At 43.7% G+C, this 21,839-nt stretch overlaps 1 protein-coding gene across 7 annotated transcripts in view; it reads left to right on the forward strand.

Moving 5' to 3' along the window:
• The window catches only part of CACNA2D3 (calcium voltage-gated channel auxiliary subunit alpha2delta 3), a 1,184,653-nt gene that overhangs the window by 947,725 nt on the left and 215,089 nt on the right, over nucleotides 1-21,839 (forward strand). For all 7 annotated transcript variants that reach the window (XR_005210766.1, XM_037798412.1, XM_037798419.1 and 4 more), the window contains 7 exons: nucleotides 5,079-5,162; nucleotides 12,669-12,740; nucleotides 12,997-13,058; nucleotides 14,436-14,503; nucleotides 17,134-17,179; nucleotides 17,339-17,436; nucleotides 19,518-19,611. Coding sequence is in view for 6 of the 7 variants with exons in the window: in XM_037798412.1 (XP_037654340.1) it covers nucleotides 5,079-5,162; nucleotides 12,669-12,740; nucleotides 12,997-13,058; nucleotides 14,436-14,503; nucleotides 17,134-17,179; nucleotides 17,339-17,436; nucleotides 19,518-19,611 (524 nt within the window). In the remaining variant the exon portion in view is untranslated. The remainder of the gene's footprint in view (nucleotides 1-5,078; nucleotides 5,163-12,668; nucleotides 12,741-12,996; nucleotides 13,059-14,435; nucleotides 14,504-17,133; nucleotides 17,180-17,338; nucleotides 17,437-19,517; nucleotides 19,612-21,839) is intronic.

Genomic DNA, 21,839 nt, shown 5'->3' on the forward strand with positions numbered 1-21,839 from the left:
GAGAGAAGACACACCTCCTTTCCTCCTCCTGAAATAGGCCCTTCACCTCTGAGAAAAGAGACTCAGGGCCTGGGAGTGGGGTGGAGGGGGTGAAGATGTCCACCAGCTGAGGACCATGGTTGCCTTGGGAGAGAAACATCTGCCCAGACAGTCGCTGGCTGTCTGCACTTGGACATACCCCTCCTCCAGATGGCAGTAGCTTTGGGCAAGGTTTCTTCCTCTCCAGTTGTGGGCCTCCCACCCCCATCTCCTTCCTTCCTGTTGGCAGCATGGAGCAGCATGTACAGTTTATCAATTATTAGCATGCATAATATTAAACAGAGGATGCATGGATATATGTATCTGTTTTCTTCTGGCCTTTTCCAAAAGAACGCAGAAAAAGCAAAATCATTTTTGTGTCTTTGTTTGCTCATGGCCATCACCTTAGCCCAGCCCATTGTGCTTCCAAAGCCAGCCTGCAGGCAACGCTGAAGGTTGCTTTTATCCCGAAAATTAAATTCTGCAGGGGATGTTCTGGCACTTACAGCATGCCCCTGGACCGTTCCGGCTTGCTCCTCAGATGGGTGCCCTTCTTGTCCCATCCTCCTAGGCCACAGGCTTGTTTGTGTGTTCTCCACATCTGGCCTTTATTTGAAACTCCACCTCAAAGTATTTCATAGCACAGAATATCTTTCCTTATTAAATTCTCCCCCACATATTTTTTTCATAAAACAGGCACCAAAAACTACAAACCTACCTGTGGCTCTCGAAGTATCTGTTTATAAACCTTTGGAAACCGTTTGCAATTCGTTAATCACATTTTCAAAGGAAGTTACAGATTATAGATACACTAACAAATGCCATATATGATGCCTGGGCCCCAGTAACAAGATCCTCAAGCAGGAGAAGAGGGAGTTGGGTAGCTGGTCAACCTAGAATTTGTCCCAGGAAACACTGCGTGGGAGAGGGGAGATCTGGCCTGTGAATCAGAGATCTGAGAGCTTAGTTCTTTCCTGTCACTTTATGCTCTGTGACCTCACACATGTCCTCTTGGGGAAAGCAGGTACAGAAGATCAGCTGTGCTCAAGCACAGTAGTGAATTTGGTTAGCAGTGAGATATTTTGCAAGTAGTGTGTTCCCAAATAATCATTAAAGTGCCAAGGTTTGTAAGTAGTTCATTAAAAAAGTACTTTAAAAGCACATCATTTAAAAAGAAAAAAATAAAAGCCTTAAATATGTGTAGATTGGAACTCGGTTGAATTCTTATGATTGAAATTCAGCTCACGCCAGCTCAAAAAAGAAAAAAAAAAAAAATGTTTAAAAAGGGAAAGAGGGCCAAAGTGGAGGGAATGTATTGGTTCATGAAGCATCCAAAGATAGTCTGGTTTCAGGCACAGCTGGATGAAGAAGCACATGCCACTCTCTCTCTTCATGTCTTTTCTGTACTTTCTCTGTACTAGCTTCATTGTCAGGAAGCCTTCTCTCCAAGTTGTGGTAGAGATGACCACCCACGAGCACCAGGCTCACATCCTACCACCTCTTTCTGGATAAACCCAGGAAAGCATCCCAGGTTGAGATGCATTTGGATTGGCATGGGCTGTGTACCCAGCCCCAAACCAATCATAGTGGCCCAGAGATACTTGGGCCTCCCTTCCATGTGCAGGCCATATGCCCACGTCTGAGCCAGGGCTGGTCTTACATTGACTCTAACTACGTTTTCGGAGAGTGAGGTGCAAGGGGTTCCCTACAGTAAAACTAGGGTGCTAACCCTGGAAAATGTAGGGAGTACAGTCCACAGCACAGGTGTCCACCACATACATTTCTTCCTAATGGGGCTTTAATCTCTAGCCTTCTGATGTGCTTTCTTCCTGGGGAAAAGATGAAAGTGGATTTAGGGTCAGTGTGCTCGAGTTTGCTCATAGTCCTTTACCTGTTTTATCTGTGCAGCCGTCCACTGAATTTTCCTTTTCTCACACAAATGAATCACTCTGCTACATTACTCTTTATATTCTAAAGGAGCTCACCTAGTCAGTCAAGTCCCAATGGGTTTCAGGCCCATTTCGCATGCTAGATTAAGCAGGCATGGCAGAGCATCCCTAAAATGGAGTCCCAGACAGAGCATCCAAGCCCCTGCCCTTTTCTTTCAAAGAAATTAAATTATAGAGACTTGTTAGAATGTGGTATCTCATAGACCAGTACAATAGGAAGTCTTACTTTTCCTCACTCTCTAATCTCTCCAAGTTTCTTGAATGCCTTTGATACAATGTACTGTATTTCTTGGGTGGTTATAAAGAAATGAGGAAAGATCTCGAGGAGTCATCAGAAGTCAAAGGTTCCTTGCCGATTTCACTATTGACAAATGTCATGTTAAAGGAGATGGGTTCCTGTAGCACATGTATGAATTTTTCTTCCAGGATAGTCTTGAGTCCCAACTTGTAAAATATATGCCAGGAGAAGACATTTGGTTGTTATTGTCTGGCACCATCTCTTCAGAAAACATCTCCTACCTGCCTGTGGTTTTGCAGAACAGTCACCTGCACAATTATTAAATGGTTCTCCTTCATTTCAAGGAAATGCTGTGCAATGAGTTCCCAAGAATTGCATGACTTTCTGGAATCAGCTGCACATTAAGGATTTGTTCTGTGCCTGAGACTCTGCTTACCATTTTACATACAGGGTCTTATTTAATCTTCTCAACTTCCCTTTGCGATAGAGGTGCAATTGTTTTTCCCATTTTGCAAATGAGAAAAAGTCAGCTTGGAGTAGATGGGTGCCTTGCCCAGGGTCACAGGCCCAATAAGCAGCAGAGCTATCGTGCGCTCCTTTCCAACAAAACACATGGATAGTTTTCTGAGACTGAAGGAACATTTGGTGCCTTGCAACTTGGAGTCTTGTTGTATTTCTTAAACAGTGGGTTAAGCAGCATGAGGCTTCAAGATGAGAAATGTGGGCAGGAGCTGGTGGTAGGTGGGCCTGTCCTTCCCAGCACCAGCTATATGAACTTATTTAACCTGTTAGTTAATTTATTATTTAACTCGTTAGAGCCCATTTTCCCATATGTATCATGGGCAGTAAATTGACCATTATAGGAGTAGAATGAAGGGGCAAGAGTGAAACAGTTTTTAATTGACTTTATATCCTTCAGGCCTTGCACTTATAGGTGTCTGATAAATGTATGTTGAATAAATGAATAAAGGAACACTGAGCTACCAAAGGAAGAACTTATCAAAAGAGAGAGACAGAGACAGAGACAGAGACTGAGTGTTGAGATCTAGCATTAGGCTACCCAAGAAACCGTGAACGTTCTGCCTTTAGAGGTCAGGAACAGGGCCGCGCGAACTTCTGGGGCACCTCGTATCTCTCAATAATTGATCTTACTAAGATGGGATTTGGAGGCCATTGGCACAGGGAGCAGAGTTCTAAGAATGGCTGTCTTGACTCCAGCTCTTCAGGGGGGCAATCTTGAATCTCAGCATCATATGCCCCACCCATCCCCATAACTTGTCCTCGCTGCAAGACGCCAACAACTCCTGCTGACCTCGAGTCAGTTCCTCCTGCTCAGCCCAGCCCTGGCTCTCACGACGACCAGAGTTTCCATGCACACAGTAACTTTCCATAACAGGATCCAACTGCTAATCTGCTATCGTTTACAGCAGCTTCTGAGGGAACCACTTCCCTTCCTCTTCATCTGGAGTGGATCTGATGTCATAAAACTGACCGTGAACGTCTGTTAATTGTAAACCCAAGAGAAGAGGGTGGAAGGGTGGTTGATGGGGGTGGTCCGAGCCCACTGCCCCTTAGAGGAGAAACTCCCTTCCTGGGATGCAGGCTCCGTGAGATCCTGAAATGCAGCTAGTGAGGTAGAGAACAGTTGCAAGAAAAACACTTGGCCCTGCTTGATTCTACTGCAACCCAAGAACCGCCCTCTCCCCATCTTATCTCACTTTCCTGGAGTCCACTGGGGGCCAGTTCGACATGTTTGCTTCAACATACTTGCAGTGATGTTCTCCTTCATGGCCAGTGTGCCTTCAGCGCCTGTCTCCCTAGTAGCCAAAGTTTCCAAAGTGATAACCTGTGGTTTGAGATCTTTAAACACTTGGACTGAATATGTATCCTATTTACTAATTGAATCAAAAAAGGACCAGTCTAGAGACAAAAGAAATACACACACACACACACACACACACACACACACACACACACACACCACCCCTCACCCCCTCCCCCACATGCTGTTAACCTTACCTGATGAACTTGTAAAGGGGTTGCTTATCCTTAGCTTGCAGTAGAGGGCAGACTTTCCTACGTTATAAAAACCCCCAACAACCAACATTAAAGGCCTCGAGATCCACGAGCCTCCAGACACACAAATGTCCTGTTGATAAAATCGTAGGCTAGCAGGGTGATTAACAGCGGTGATTCAGGGGAAATGCTAAAACCACTTCCTCAGTTTTTAATGCACTCATCAGCTTTTTGAGATGAAATGCCTTGATGGCGATCATATCTACTCTGGGTGAGCAGTTGTCTGATTCTGCTGTGACCAGTGTGATAGAAAATTCTGATGAATGCTACCGGGATGCTGAGCATACCCATGGAGATCAGTGCTTTTGTTCCCTAACCGAGGAATATAGAGTAGGTTTGAGACAGGAGTGTGGGGAGGGGGATTAAAAAGCATAGAGGGTGTTTGGGTAAATGTATGTAAGAAGCCCCTTCGGGTGTCCTGAAAGGGTGGTTGTTAGAAGCTTAGGAGTGGAGGAGAAAAGACACAGAGCTGCCAAGGGGGGTGGCAGTGGGGATCTTTCTTTGCAGCTGGAGTTCTAGAATCAAGGAGTCCACTAGGCAAATTCATACCAAGCAAAGAGTTGACATTGTATTTTCCCCCCAGCTCAGAGAGAATGTTTATAGGCATCTGGCCTTGGCTTTCCTGTCATTAAAACAACCTCGAACCGCCACCCTGCTGGGCCCCTCACTGCTGTCCATCCACTCACATTCCCCTTTCCCTAAAGCAGGACCCAGGAGGATAAATGTCGCCCTGGCTGATGATTTCATGGAAATGTTTTTTTTCTTTTTCTTTTTCTTTCTCTTCTTCCCCCTGCTAGTACGAAGAAGGAAAGAAGCGAAGGAAACCTAACTATAGTAGTGTTGACCTCTCTGAGGTCGAGTGGGAAGACAGAGATGATGTGGTAAGTGATTTCCTTTCCAACTTCATGGGGAGCTCTGTGGTACCCACTTTTGTACGTGGAGACTGTCCCAGGAGCCGGCCAGGAGGCCCACCAGAGGAACACCTGGTCACCAGAGGGCCATGGAGACAATGGGCCCTTTTACTGTGTTTGGAGTTTTATAACTTCCTCCCTCCTGCCCCAGGTCAGGCCAGTTGCAGACACACCAGCCACTGCCTGCTTTGTGCAGTCTGCTAAAACAGTCTCTGGCAGACCCTGGTCCCCTCTGCAGCCAATTAATCCATCCTTCTCCTTGGTGCAGGCGATGGGTCCTGCCAGCCTCAGTGGAGCCTCCCTGGCTGGGCAGCAGTGGGGGGGTTGCCTCCTGCAAAGTCAGGGCAGCAGAAGTCACCTGCCAGGACATCACCAGCACAGCTCAGGTTGTCAGAGAGCAGCCTCGTGCTTTGCAGATCCATTTCCCTCCTGCTAGGTTGGCCATCCACCCCGTTTCCCGTGCCTTCCCAGCTGTCCCTCTTTCTCAGGCTGTGCTGCAACAGCGTACCATGCTTATTTACCACACAGGTTCAGCTTCAGCCTTCCCTTTGGTACTGTATCAAAAGCTTTCCTTATGTCCGCGACTTAACCCCATCAAGTCTTTTTGTTACTTCCTCAATAAATCAGATTTGTTAGACACGGCTGCCTTTGTGTGAATCCAGGCGGACTGTCCTTAATTAAATCGTAACTTCCCAGGTGTTCCCGTCTGGGGCTTGCTCTTCAGTTTTCCTTCTGAGATCTCTGTACCAAGGTCACATTTCTCTGCCTGCCCCCTTCCCAGATTTGTCTGGTGTCCTTTCTTAAGTTTCATCATTGCATTAGCATTGTTTCGACCCCTCACTCTTTTGAGTGGACCCATTTGAAATTCCCAGGCTGGTTTCTTGTGCCTTCCAGAAATGTGACCGACGTCCCAGCTCTCTTGCTGCAGGTTTTCTTCTCTTCACATCCTCTGCTCCCTGGACAGTCTTACCTAGCTTAAATCTCTGCTTTTCTTCCCTACCTAGAAACTGTAAGAGTCATATCTGTTTTAGAAATTTAACCTATTTCCTTCTTCATCTGTACTAAGTCTTTTTAAAGCTGAGTTTAGACAAAACAACTTTACCATTTGATAAAAGCTACTTCCTCATCTGCACTCCTTTCTCCTCATCCCAGCAGTGCAACATCCCATCAGCTCGGTAACCTGTTAAGAGTTTCATGTCTTCTTATGCTATAAGTGTTGTCACCAGGACTCCTGTCAGGTTCATTTGATTGCCCTGCTTTTTGTACCTGTTCATTCCAAGAGACCATGTAGCACAGCCATGAAGAGCACGACCCGGAAGCTAGACTGCTTGGCTCCGCATCTCACCTTTGCTCTTTGCTGGCTGTTGGTCTTGGGCAAGCAGTGAAGGCCTCTGCACCTCAGTTTTGTTTTGTTTTGTTTTGCTGTGTTGTAAGTAAAAGAATTATGACAGCAATAGTATCTACCTTATAGAGCTGTTGGAAGGGTTAAATGAGTTCATCAACTGGAAGATGTAAAAGTGCTTGCACCATTGTGGGGACATGGTGAGTGTTCTATGAGTGGTAGCTTTTACTGGGCTTATTCTTGTCATCATCATTAATCCCCAGTTGATCTTCTCATTAATGAATGTCCAGTTCCTTAAGTTACAGTTGCTGAATTGTCTCATGGCTTTTGCATGAATAATGCATTCCATTGTTTTCCTTTCTCTTCCCTCTTCACTTTATCCATTTATGTATGTTTTGTTTTATCTTCATTGGTTCTTTGTGTTTTCTTTCCAGGAAATCTTTAAGCTGGTCATCAACATTTCCCCCAGCCTTTCATATATTCTGTTTTAATTAATGTGGAAGGAATATTTGATTATGCTTATTCTTACTTCAGAGACATCAAGCCCAACCAGCACCCCCTCCATTAGTTAGCGCTGGGTTGGCACGCTCACTTCTTCACATGCTACTTGAAGAGATTTATCACCCGGCTCACTCTAGTCATCAACCTGTGCCTGGTTAATTTTCAGTGAGCTAATATCCTTTTACTAATGATGCTTTGGGAGATGCTTTTTTTATTCCCTTGTCTTATTTTCCTTTTTCATCAGAGCTACAGAACACAGATTCCCACCCTTATCTATGTATTTTTCACCTTCATGAGCCACCCGGGATGGGTTTTGAGTGTCTACTGTCTGAGTTCCCATATCCCAAGCAAGTCCAATGCTTCTGTTCTTGGAAAATTGGTCTCTGGTTGTTTGTCTCTTTGGTTTGAGTCTCTTTGAAGCCTTGAGAGCATGGTGGATTTGAAAGGTGAACTGCCTTCACTATCGATATGTTTGACTTGGAAAAACCCAAGCCATCATTTCTTCCCTGGAGATTTGCTCCCCACTGATTAAAGAAGTCTGGAGTCTGTAGAAAGCATCTTTGTGGCATCTGCCCAAAATTCCACAGGCCCATGTATCAGCCACTGAGGTTTCAATGTAAGTAGCAGAGGACAGCGCTTAGGTCAAGATCTAGAAAGACCATGTGGTCATATCCCACTAAGGAAGCAGCAGCACAAGTCTGCCCAGTGCAGAGAACTTCTTGGAAGGAGCACATTTCTTCTCTTGTTTGGAGCATACTTCTTCTCTTGGACAACTCGGCTCTTGTTGAATTTGATGACCACCTTTATAACATTGACACTGAGTACTTCCAAAACTTGTGTGGAAACAAAAAGGGAAGTTAGAAGCCACATAGGGAAGGATAGGAGCGACTTCTGGCCCGCAGTCCAGGGTACGTTAGGCATCATGTTTACAATCCGAACAAGTAGGGCAGTTCTGTGGGGGACCCGTGAGCCAGGAGGGGACCTGGAGACGTGCACAGCCCAGTCTGTCTCACCAGTGTAGAACACCTCTGAGAAGGAAAAAATACCTTTAAAAAGTAGTGTTTAGAGTTTGGTTACAAATTCCCAGACAGGATTGAAGTAATTAAGGATGATTTTTATTTTCTTCCTATACCTTTTAGTCTTTCCCAGACTGTCCACAGAGAACATGATCATTTCTATAAACAGAAAAAATGAATGAAATAGTAATAACTATCACATATTGAACCCTTCCTACATGCCAGTGCTGCTCTAAGTGCTATATGTAGATGAACTTACTTATTCCTCACAACAGTTCTGTGAAGTAGGTATTACTGCTAACCCCATTTTACAGGTAAGGAAACTGAGACAGATAATATTGATGTAACTGTTCTAAGGGGACACGACAGTGTGAATTCCAGCCCAGGCAGTCTGGCCTCCCCAGGCCTTGCTCTTGACCACTGCAATATGCTTTAGGAAAGAACCCTCTGCTCCCTTGAAAGTGCCTCCTCATGTGGGTGTTATCCCACTCTGCGGGTTTCAGAAAAGTGGGGAGTGCCTTGCTTGTAGTCACTGCTGCACGACTGCTTGTCCACATAGTGGTGTTGCACATACTGCCCCATCAGATTCTTTAGTTCGGCCAAACTCCTTTCTGTTGGAGGGCAAGCACTTTTCCTACTGTTTTCCAGTCAACAGTCATTTCTTCTTAGGTGACTTTCCCCTCCATCTTTTCCTCCCAGAGCCTTATAGACTTCTCCTCCCATGGCTTATTTCTAAGCCCTTTGGCCATTCCATTAGTTCTTCTCTAAACCCTCTCCACTCATGCTTGAGCCCTAGACCCCCAAACCAAGCCCACCACCTTGAGAGTCCAGATAGAGGTCTCTAGAGAGATGGGGTTTTGTTGTACAGAGGCCCCTGCCCAAGTCTGTTTTCCTGTGCTGGATGATGGCTTGCTCAGAAATGGCATACCTGTTTCTCTGCCATCTTCTTTCCCCTTGCGTCTGTTGATTTGGCCAGGACCACCTGTCCCTAGGGACCTTGAAGAGCACGTGGCCTGTGCACTGGGAAAGATGAGACTCATGTTCTGATGCTGGTGGCAAGGAGCCACCGTGAGGAGAATAGGTATCGTTATTCAACTGTACACAACCCTCAAGGTGATTAATGAATCTCTGGAGGAAGCTACCTTAATGAGCCCCTACCAGGGGAGGTGAGAGCAGCAGACTCGTAATGGAGCTGAATTGTGAGCAGCAGCTGGAACATGGTTTTTAGTAAAGTGGGTGCTTTGAAAGGTCAGTCAAGTTGTTTCAACCTCTGGGTTACAGACAAGAGACAGATTCATCTGGAGTTCTGGGGAGGCTCGTTTGAACTGAGGGCTATTCCCTGAGACCTAGGAGCCGGATTGTCACCAGATTACTGTTTTCAACTTAAGGAGGTTTTACCTTTTGTTTTATTGATCATACTGTGGTGAAAGCTGCTTTAATGTCCACTGCATTATCACCCTTCTTGCAGATGCTTAGCAATCTGATAAGGGGAAAAAGTTATGGATGTTTTAATTTGCCTTTCTATGTGGTAAGGTGAACAATCTGGAAAAGTGATTGTTACTGACTGCATAATATTCTAACATATGGGTACACCAAAACTTGTTTGGAAACTTTCCTGCTGCTAGCCGTTTTCATTTTTCCAGTTGTTCACTGCTGTAAAGACAGGCAGTGGCAAGTTCAGAGGGTATTTGCACAGTTCCCAGCAGCACGTCCTGGTCACTGTCAGTCCCTCCCTCCCTCCCCTGCTCGGGACTCATGGCACTGTGATTCTCCACTGTTCTTACTTCTGCTCCAGGCACCACTCTGCCATCTTGTAACCTGGCTCTGGGGGCTGGCACAGCCACCGACTTACCATGTGATTCTGGGCAAGTTGCTCCGCTTCTCGAGCCTCAGTTCCCTCAGATGGAAGTGATGTCCTAGAGGACACTCCAGCCTCACAATGCTTTATTCTCTTGGTGCTGGGTACTGAAAAATCACCAAACTCCCTTCTGTCCTCTGGCAACAAGGTCAGGAAGCTGCCTTCCTGTCAGCCCTGGATCACAGTACCTGGGGCTTGTGGAAGAGCCTCATGGGAAGTTAAGCCTCAGTCTGTTGGGTGGTCAGTTTTTAAAACATTTTATTTGAATTAAAAAAAAACAACAACAGAACTACCAATCTATTATTCTTATTTTAAATGCTATGAAATGTCAAATTTTGTCCAAGTTCTTTCTCTCTTGCTTTGGTTAAGAGTATGGCTCCAGAGGCAGACAGGCCGCATGCATGACCTTGGGCAGAATTTCAAACTTATGCCTTCCGTTTCCCCACTCGCTAAAGGAAGATAATAATGGTATCTAAGCAGATGTGCCTGGCACTTGGTAAAATCTCAGTAAATAGTTTCTATCAGTATTATCTGAGCTTCATAAGAATCCAAACAACAATTTTTACAGCATCTGATGGGATCATGGGGGTCTAAAAGTCCCCACTCAGGAATACTTTTGATGGAATGAATGAAAGATGAAGAAAATGAGGCAAACAGAGGTTATAGGACATCTGGTCTCTGTCGGTGGCAAAACTTGAGCCTCAATATCCTGGGTTACTTCTTTTTACCTTGGGTTGCATCCTTTTCAGCTCTGTGCCAACCCAAAGAGGCTAAAAGTAGTACTTTTCAAACTAGGGTGCAGGGGAGGAGTCACAAAATCCATTTAGTAGTCCATGAGTGGCAATTAAAAGCACTGAAATAGACTAAAGTAGGAAATATCGGAGGGCATCAGAGTAAGATTATTTTTCTATGTGGCTGACAGTCAAAAAAGATTGAAAAACATTGGTTTAGGGCATGAGCATCTATGTCAAGCAAACTCAAATTTGAATCCTGATTCCTGAAACTCTTGAAGAGGGTCTGACATCAAGTAAAGATGCAGAGGATGATAATACATATGATGATGATGACGATGATGATGTTGATGGTGATTCGGTTGTATCAGGCACACTTGTAAATACTAACTCATTTATGAAATGGGTCCATCATTAGTCACATTTTGCAGAAGAGGAAACTGAAGTACAGAGAGGGGTAAATTATGTGCCCAAGAGTCCAGAGTCCAGTGTTATCCTGCCTCGCAAGTAGGTGGTCAATAAATGTAACCTACTTACGTTATTATTGAAGAACAGGGGAAGATAAGACTAACCTTCTAAGCATTTGTCTCCCGAAAGCGTCTGCAGCCCTGGCCTTGGACCCTCCCAGGCCCCCGTGCTGAGTTCTCTGTGCTGCTGAGAGTTGGGGGTGTGGCACAGAGACACAGAGAGGCTTACCTAATCTCTGACTCGCCTGGAGAACATGAGAGGGGAAGGTCCCAAATGGCTTTCGGCAGGCACCAGAGAGAGGAAAAATGAAAACCATGTTAAAGATAAATCGAGCCGTTCTTAAAAGTTAGAAAGTAGACTTAATTAGGACCAGCTCTCCCCATCCAAAACCACAAAAGTTAAAATGGGAAAATATTTCCAGAAATGCCCATTATGTGTTGTTAAAAAATATCTAGAGTAAAATATATGTTTTATTTTATACATGCCTCCAGCTAAAAATTATGCTTTTACTCTCTCTCACAGAAGATGGGAATGTGAACCCAAATCTAGACAGCCCCGAATCAAATTTAGGTTGCTGTAAGCGTTGCAGTTTTCTATCAGCCAGATCTTATTCAGGCTCCTCAAAGGAGAAAAGAGGGGAATGGATTAAAACACACACACACACACACACACACCAAGGCCTGGGTCTGGAAAAGAGCTGTTCCTGACAGACAGACAGGCTGTGGCATGTCAGCTTCTGCTCCTATTCCATTAAATGGCCTTCCCCCTTCCCCATCATCCCCACTGGTGCCCACGATGGCACTTCTTTCATCACAGTGTCTGCTGTCCTCCTCTGAACTCACAGAAGGGCCACACGTAATTAGAAGAGGTCAGCCAGTGTGAGGGGAGGAGGACCAGGCTCACTGTTCCTAGATGGGACCTTCAAAAATCTGATACAGGGTCACCCTGTTCCCTGCCCATCAGCAAGGCCCTTAATTGGCCCAGATTTCACAGAGTGCATTTGAAGATGATTCATGCCATGAAAAGCTAATCCTTGTCTTCCAAATGGTTAGCTTTTTTTTCCCCTTAACTACTGTGTAGGAAAATGTCTTAAACTCAATTATGCTTTGAAAAATGATTGCTCCATGACAAATCAGAACCCTTTTTGAAAACGTAACTTGTCCCCAGAGACATTCCTGCTTCTTGAGTGTTTTAGCGGGTTGCTGGGAGTCCATTCTCCCAATTCATCAACATTGTACAGGCATTTTTGTTGTCGTCCTGAGGTTTTCATGAGCACCCCAAATTAAAGTTGAAAGCCATTTATTTTATTGTTGTTAGCCCCTCTCCCATTGTACAAGAGCAGTTGGATGTTTATTCTTCGGAAGCCCTTTATTGGCGGTCCCAGTATAACATGCAGACTCACTGCAAAAGTGCCCGAGATTCAGTGGGAAAGCAGCCCAGCGTTGTTACACCGCTCTTTGCACAAACCACAAATGCATTCCAAAGATGGAGGATGTGAGACAGAGATTACGTACCAGCCCAGAGAAGAACTACCACATCAATTTTCTTTTATCATTTTAGTTAAGAAATGCCATGGTGAATCGGAAGACGGGGAAGTTTTCCATGGAGGTGAAGAAGACAGTGGACAAAGGGGTACATTTTTCTAAAACATTCTTGTCACTTAATTTAAAACAAACCACTGCGAAAAATTAGCTTTGAAAACCGTATCTGTAATAAATACCTTTCACTGAGATCATTTTTCTCTTGTCTTTACTTATCTCAAACAAGATTCATGCAGTACTGTTAACCTGATCATACTGTGTCCATTTATTTTTATTTATTTCTGAAGACTTCATCTAGCAGACTAACCATGTTTTCTTTTCTCTACGACTTTTTTTTTTCAATCTAGAAACGGGTTTTGGTGATGACAAATGACTACTATTATACAGACATCAAGGGTACTCCTTTCAGGTAGAGCTGACCATAATACATGGACATTCCATCAGACCCATCAGTTGTGTTTGTACAAAACCTGCTGACACTCTCAGAACTCTTCATCCGAAGATAACCAAACACCCTGCCGAAAGGCTTGGAAAGAGTGAGGAAGGGGCTTTTCCCAGGCTGCTTTTGTTTTTCCAGAAGAGGGAAGATGGTTCAGGCTCACCTAGGAGAACTCGCTCAATTTGTCATGGCTTTGCATCTCATTGTCAAGCAAATACGCTTTGGGAGTTCCCACTAAGGGTGGGAAGACGAGTTCAGAGGTACCAGGGTCCTTAACCATCTAACTTGCTGCCTAGTGAGTTCCATTTCACCTTTTATTTCCATGACCCAAAAAAAAAAAAAAAAAAGCTTCAAATTCGGAGGTAGCATATCCATCCCTACATGATGTGCTTCAGTTTTAATTTCTCTTAACTGTCCTGTGCTTGTCTACCTTTTGTATCTCATTATTTCTAACAATCCTGGAAAATGGCTTTGCCTCATTGCCTGCTCTCAGATGTGTATGTGACCTTCAAAAGTTCCCCACTTCTATTAACTTAGTGTTGTAACAGTTTTTACAAAAAGTTGTTTCAATAAGGCTGCTTCATGTTTCTGAACTGGTGCCTCTCAGAGCTAAGAAGAGAATTTACTGACTGTAGATTATCCAAAAAAATGGATTCTAGCATTGCTGTCATATACTGCCAGGAATCATGGGTGGCTTTCATTTGGGACCAGGAGCAATCGAAGGGCCACATGAGCCTCTAAGTGGGTTTGCCAAATGAAGAGACTGTGTTTTCAAAATATTTTCTCTTATCATAAGCCCAAACAGAAAGGAGCTTAGATCAAGCCAGTGAGAGTGTGAAAAATCCCTTAGACTAGGGAGAAGGTTGGGCAAAGAAGCCCGCAACACAGTAATGTGGCCACACTCAAGAGACGATAGAAGTTTTTTCTTTTGCCCTTAAGAAGGGGTCAGTTTTTTCCTTAGTCCCAAACTCCAGGGTCCAGAAAGACCCACGTGTGGCTGATTGTAGCGTAGGCACATGTAAGGTGGCAATGAGGAGCAGGGAACGAGGCCCTTGGGATGGGATCCAGGAAAAGGACCAGCTGGAAGGGCAAGCAATCTGCCACCCCTCTTAAAAAGCAGTCATTTGCTACTGGCACGTCTCATCAGAAATTACTTTGAAGCAGCTATCTGAACCTACGAAAAACTAACACCAACCATAATGTGTAGAGTTTTGAAAGTAAACTATTTGAAAAACTGTTTACAGGATATGAAATGGAAATGTGAAAATGGAAACTAAATATGTTAGCCCACAAGTCTATTCCAGTCGATGCCGTGGATTTCACCGTCTGCTTTGTTTCTCCGCACAGTTTAGGTGTGGCGCTGTCCAGAGGCCATGGGAAGTATTTCTTCCGAGGGAATGTAACCATTGAAGAAGGTAAAGTGCTCACCTTTCCTGTATTACACTTTGGTGTGAGCAGAAACCTCCGGGGCCAGCTATTGGGTTGACTGATGATCTTGTTCGTCTGCCCAACCCTATCTCTGGACATTGGACTCAATTAATTGACCTCTTGATGTTAGTTTACTTGCCTAGACTGTTTCAGAATGCTGGGAACCCCAATTTGTGGTGACCCTCATTCTCCTTCTATTTATTTATATACTATTTGAACACAAAGAAGTTGAGGTACAACTCCCAGGACTCATACACCAACTATATTCTTCTCATACGTAAAAACCAGTACCAGGTAAATTAGGTAAAAACTCAAGCCCAGGAAAAACTGAAAACAAAGATATGCAAGCTTCAGTTTCCTACACAGCTGAGCCACAAATTTGGCATGTGTTTCAAGGCAGCTGTGGTCCAAAGGTAAATGTGATCACTGAGACAATTAATATTGGTCAGAAGAGTAATTTCAGATCCCAGCTCCTCTTCTTTTAATACTAGTGGATGGTAGCAGTTTTTACAGCCCTTAGACTTTAAAATGACTGTCACACACATACTGTCCCTTTCATCCCCTAATGCCCAGTAAGATCAGTGGGGCTAGTAGTATCTTACAAAGGAGGAAAGTGAGGCTCAGAGAGGTTGCCTTTCCCAGTATCACAAGCTCACATGAGAGGGGAGCTGACCTCTGCAGGGCTCTTCTCCGCAAACGGCCTTGAATGAGTCACTCATCTAATCTAGGCAGTAGTTTTTGCATCTGCTCAGGAAAGTAATTGGCCCAAACTAGTACTTTTTGTTGTCCCCGGAGAATATGGCCAAGAGCAGGAAGGTCAGTTGTAAACCAAGTTTTAATTGGTTTGGGCTGGTTACAAATGAACATGGTGAATTTCCAGAAGCTGGACCACCCCATGGCTCACTCATGTCAGATAATCAGAGACAGTTTGTGAATGAAGGATGACTGGAACTGAGCCCAGAAAAATATTCAGAATTAGCATTATTAGCACAATATTCCAGGAAGGCACCATCCTACTTCAGGGCCTTTGCACTTATTCCTTCTGCCTGGAACACTCTTTCCCCAGGTATCTACATGGCTCTCTCCCTCATCTCCTTCAGGTCTTTGCTTAAAAGTCACTTTCTCAGTGAGGCCTTCCCTGAGAGCACATTTAAAATCAAAACTCTTTCTCTCTCCCGCCTCTCATCTCTTGGTACTCCCTGTCCCTGTTTCACACTCTAATTTTCCTTCATAACCCTCACCACCAACTATAGGCTATGTATTTTAATTTTAATTATTTTTACTTATCTGTTTTCTGACACTGGAAAGTATATCCCATGAGGGCAATGATTTTTGTTTTGTTCACTGTTAAAGTCTCAGGGCCTAGAATAGTGCCTGACACATAGTGGATGCTCACTAAATACAAGGAAGGGAAGGAAAATAAAAAGAAAGAAGAAAAGGAGTGTCGGGAGGGAGGTAGAGAGGGAAGGAAGAGCGGATGGATGGATGGATGGATGGATGGATTGTACTAAAGACTAACCATTACCCCGTTTAACTCTCTCTTGGAGCCTGTAAGTTGGGCATTGTTATCCAAATCTTTTTGTTGTAATAACAGCTATAGCTCAGAGAACTGAAGTGATTTTCCAAAAGTCCTTCAACTAGTAGATGTTGGAGCCAGGATATGACCATTTGGATCGTATGTGATGATATTCAATCTAATCCATTCCCCCCTTTCTGTGAAATAAAGCAGAATGATGTGATAGGTCTAGTATTTTGCTATTTGTTTTATATTTGTGTTTGTGAAGGCCCTTGAAATCCTTAGTGTAGTAAGAGTCTGTTGGTCACTTGGGAAATTGACATCTTGAGACTGGCCATAGACCTGATCAGCGTTTCTGGGGTTCTCATTCAGAAGAGATGATAGTCCATTGGATCTAGTCACTCAAAGAGACAAGGAAGGAAAGGATTTCACAGAGCTAAGGCAGTCTGGAGCAGTCTATAAAATCTCCCCAGTTCCCTGTGAGCCCTAGTTCCCTTAGTTACTTTTCCAGACTGACGACTCATTTTTACTTAGTATCCTATGACAGCTAGCTATTTTTGCCAGTCAGAAACAGTTGAGTATCAGCAATTTCATATCATTCAACCTATAATTTAACCCAGACAACCACCCATCAGTTAGGACTATTATTATTCCAGTTTTGCACATGAAAAAACTGGCATTTAGAAAAATAAAGTAACCTGCCCAAGGTCACGCAGGAATAACTGACTTAGCCCAGTTTCCAACCTGGACTGCACAGGGCTCCAAAGTCAGTGTTGGTAACTTTCAGGCTAAGCTGCTCTCCCAGTACTCAGCAGTGTGGCTTTTATCCTCAAGGAGTTAAGGCTTTCTTGGGACACATGGCTGGTGGTGGGTGGTGGGTGCATGAGGTGGAGATGGGCAGAGAATTCTGCCTAGGGAGAGAACTCATTTCTTTGGGCAAGAGTTCCCATTCCCAGACAGAACCTTTTGGGGTTGACGTCCACCCTTATCCCACTTCATGGCTCTGCCCTATAATATCTGAAGCACATGGGAAGTCAAGGGGAAGTCAGTGCCCCAACTTGGGTGACACATACTCATTAACCCCTTCTCCTTTATCTCCAGGCCTGCACGACTTAGAACACCCAGATGTGTCCTTGGCAGATGAATGGTAAGAGTTAAGTGATCCTCCATTGGCATTGGTGTTTGTTGCCTTCATTGATTTCAAGTTGCTTGTGCTCCCTTGCCCAGTTCTACTGGTTCAAAGACAAAGGAGGACAGTACTGCAAATATTTAGATGCTCTTGTTTTGGGCTGGGTCATGTTTTCAGGTCCTACTGCAATACTGATCTACACCCCGAGCACCGTCATCTGTCTCAATTAGAAGCTATTAAGCTCTACCTCAAAGGCAAAGAACCTCTGCTGCAATGTGAGTCTTGCTTTCAAATGTATGTTGTATGTATGTAAACAGTAGTGGTGAGGAGTGAACTCAAACCCATATTTTGCCACAGTTTTCAAGGGAAGCCTTGTTTAGGCAGAAGCTATTAGTCAAGTTAAATCTAGCAAAATATCTGCTTCCTGTAGAAACAGGTTAAAGAATTTGGGTTACTGGAAATTCACAACAGAATCCCCAATCCTGGCTTAACCCATTGCCTTGGGTTTGTCCCCCTACCGAATCATTTAGTCAAACACTTGAATAGGATTGAAATGTTACAACTGGGAGGGGTTGTAAACCAAAGTTACACTCCTGTTTTACCAGTGAGAAACCAGAGCTGGAAATAAGGCTTATCTCATCCAAGGCTGTAATCTAGGTCTCCGGGTTTACCCAAGATTGGGGTTGCCACCAGGACACGTCTGTCGTGGGGTATGTGTTCTGCTTCCTTTCCTCCTACCAAGTGTTATTTGGGGTTGCTCAATGAGCAAGAAATGTCCCGTGGCTGGTGCAGAGGAGGCTGAGAAGAGCAGCATCCAGCCTAGGTGCTCATCAAATAGTAGGCCCTGAACTGTCACATATTAATCCCAGAGCTAAAGTTTGGGTAGGGGAGGTTCACCAACAAATGCACATGGCACCAGCCACACAGCCCCCCACCAAACAAGTATCATTTATTGAGTGGCACAAAAATTACTTTTGCATCCATTGTCTAATAGAGTAACTACAGAAACCTATGAGTGGTACAAGGAAGCTATCCAGCTACTAAACAACATCTTCATGGAATGTATTTACTTTATGTGATACGTCTTGTCAGGGAAAAGATCAGATGAACATCATATGGGCCCAATATTTCATCATCTTTGACTTTTTAATGACATATTTAAAAAACATTAGTACAGAGATAATATAAGAAAACTCTTATTTCACCATCCAGCTTTATCAAATCCCAATATTTTTCCAAATTTGCTTCAGGTCCTTTTTAAGGCATGAAACATTACAGATAATGTTGAAGTCCCTGGGTATGCCTGCCCAGTCCCATTTCTCTTTTTCCCCTGGAAAGAATGACCATCCTGAATTTGTTCATCATTCTTATGCATTTCATACTATTAATTCTTACAGGTAACACAAACAATATGTAGTATTGTTTTCCATATGCAACTTAAATATTATATAGTATATATAATATATATATGTATGTCTATGTATCACTTTACATGTATTATTCTACAACTTGTGTTTTCACTCCTTATATTGAGATTTATTTGTGTTGATCATTTAGTTCTACTGTATTTCTTTGAATTACTGTAAAGGATTCCATCACACAACTATATCTCAATATACTTATTGTCCTATTAATGGTGAGTTAAGTTGTTTCCAGCTTTTGCTTTATAACAGAGCTGATTGCCTTCTTTGCCCTTGGTGCAGGTGAGATCTGCTCTGCTTTATGTGATGATCAGTTGCCCCCTCTGCAGAGTATTTGGAGGGTCCTGAGATGCCTCTCCTAGACTCATGCTATCACCCTCACTCCGTGACCTCTTCCACTGAACACTACAAATAGTTCCTTTGGATAAAGACATATATCCCCCTTTAAAATGAAAAAAAAAAAAATCTTAAATGGAAAGTATCGCATAGTATGGGTCTTATAGCCATTAATTTTTCCTACCACTTTCCCTTCTTACAACTGACTGTGATCAGGACCTTGAAGAATTATAGGTTTTGATAGAAGACAAAGATGGGATGAAAAGTGCAGTTTTACAGGAGTACTGCATTCTAGTCTCCAAAGCTAGGAGTCAGCGTGTGTGTCCATGGCATGACTACTACATGGGCAAGAAAGCAGAAAACTGAAGCGAGACACCCAAGCCTCTCTCTTTCCTTCAGTCTTGTCCAAATGTGTTGGGGGCCCCGTACTGCTGGCGTATCAGGAATCAGAACTGTGTTTCATATTTCGGCTGGTGGGAGGTTAACTCATAAAGCATCACGCTGAGTGAGAAAGTAGCCTGCAGACATTGCAAAACAAGCCCCGGGATCGCCTCTCCGGCTGGACAAAGCTGTCTCCTCAAGTGTGCCCCTCCCAACAGGTGATAAAGAATTGATACAAGAGGTCCTTTTTGACGCCGTGGTGAGTGCTCCCGTCGAAGCATATTGGACCAGCCTCGCCCTCAACAAATCAGAGTAAGTGGTTGCACGTGTCTTCCTTTCATGGCCATTTCCTCACAAGTGGTCCGAAATGTGGTTATGGTTTAAAGAACTAAACTGTTTTAGGAGCCTGGTGTTAAAGTTCTTTAATTTTCCCCAAAGCTCCAAACCACAAGAGCTAGAGTAGATTAGTGGCTCTGGCTTGGACAGCAAGCTCCTGGGTTTGACACATAGTTTGTTTGAATTTTAACATTACATGAAATTCAGTATGCTGAGGTAGGGTGACCCTCCTGAGGGAGAGGGAGGCCGAAGGGGCACTTTGCTTCCTGCTTTGCCATGGCTCCGTCTCCTTCACAGTCATGAGGGAATTTGGGATCGGGGCCAGGTTAGGTTGCAAGTGGGATGGGGGAGTGAGAGCTCTATTTCATTAGGGTGTCAAATATAACCCTGTGGTTTTATTTCTGAAGGGGGCGGGTATGTGGGGGCAGACGATGGGAGTTGTTGTCAAAGGCTAGGAACAAGAACCATTTTAGCAGTCTATTTTAATTAGTGTTATTATTATTATTATTATCATTTTACTATTCCTTTAAGTAGGCTATTAAAAGATTAAAAATAAGAAAAAACTCATTCCTTTTTCCTAATATCTTCATGTTACACATTATTCAGTTCTCTCCTCTTTCTTTTCCTCATTAGTTCCCTTTTCCCTTTTACTTTTTCTTCTGTATGTTTCTTCTCTCCTTTTCTCTGTATTCTGCTCTCATTTGCATTCATTCATTCATCACATATTGATTGTGTGTCTGTGATGTGTAAGGCTAGATGTTGGCGAAATGAGGGTAACTCAAACTGACATTGTCTTTCCATTGTGGTACCTAAGGTATATATTACAATATATTACTAAAAATTATGATAACTGCGTTGAAGGAAAAGTAAAGGTTTGTAGACTGTAAGAAGACCCAGAGTGGAGGTGGAAGGCAGGGAAGGCTTCTCTGAGCAGGAACCAGTGTGAGGGCTGGGGAGCATTCCAGGGAGCTGGAACAGCGTGTGCACAGACTCTGAGCTGAGAAAGTATACGACATATCTGAGGGATTAAAGAAGGCCAATGTAGCTGAAATATGGAGAGTGGGCTAGAAGACAGGGAGTGAGGCTCCAGATGGGCCAGGTGGCTCAGGAGGGTCTTGGGGGTCAGGTTAAGGAGTTTGGATTTTAAACTAAGGGTACTGGAACATTTTTGAAGTAGTTTAAAAAGAGGGCAGACATAAGGAGACTTTGATTTTTTAAAAACAAGGTCCCTCTACTACTATGTGGAGCATAGAGTATAAGGGGTAAGAACAATAATAAAGAGACTCCTGTAGAGCAAAGGATATGCCATATGGACCAGGGCAGTGGCAGTCGCACAGAGAGAAGAGATCCATTTGTGGCTTTCGTCAGCCCTTAAATACTTAAAGGTAGTATTGACCACTCTGCTCTGCTGTCAAAGAGCAAGTAACCAAATGATCTTCTGTTGAAGAGACATGGATAATGCTTTACATCAAATTGCTACTAGCATCTAGTGCTGGGAAGCAAATTCAAGAGCATTCTCTTCATAGTTTCATTGTAGAATAAAATTATCTATTTGTGGACAAAAGCCGTTTGCTCTTTTAGAAGGAAAAACACACTCAAATATAAAAGTTGCCTGGAAGTTGAAACAAAATCATCTTCAGTGAAGTTGAAATTAGTTTTTCCCTACTAAGGCCATTCTTAGGTGTCTTATGTGGCTTCCTACAGGGCTAGTTGAAGAAGGCAAGGAAGTAATTCTTTCCCTTGCCTCCTTGGAGTATTGGTGATGAGGACGAGGACTGTTCTCTGATCAAAGTTGGTAGCCCCAAAACTGTGTGGCATTCAGGTCCCAGACAATCCAAGGCTGTGGGATGCTGTAAACTTGACTTGGCAGCTCAGTTACTTGTTCCTTCTAACAGCCGATTCTACTAATGGTCTCAGGACAAAGAGGAGACTTGGTAACATCAGCAAAAACAGCTAGGCCAAAGGGTTACTTCTCCTCTCTAAAGTAGTTCCCATTCTCAGAATTAACCTGCACTTTCTGAACTTGTACCCAGAACCTTGAGATAAAGGCTTGTTTACAGTCAGGGGTGCATTTTCTCTTGCTTCCCTTGTTGACAGAAAATTCCTTGTTTTCTTGTAAGAATCACCCTGGAAACTTTTGTAAGGAATACATTTGCCTTCTGTGCCCTGATGCATCCATGTTTGTATGTGTTTCCGTAATTTCT

This window comes from Choloepus didactylus, chromosome 1 (assembly GCF_015220235.1).
Source record: "Choloepus didactylus isolate mChoDid1 chromosome 1, mChoDid1.pri, whole genome shotgun sequence".
Lineage (NCBI taxonomy): Eukaryota > Metazoa > Chordata > Mammalia > Pilosa > Megalonychidae > Choloepus > Choloepus didactylus.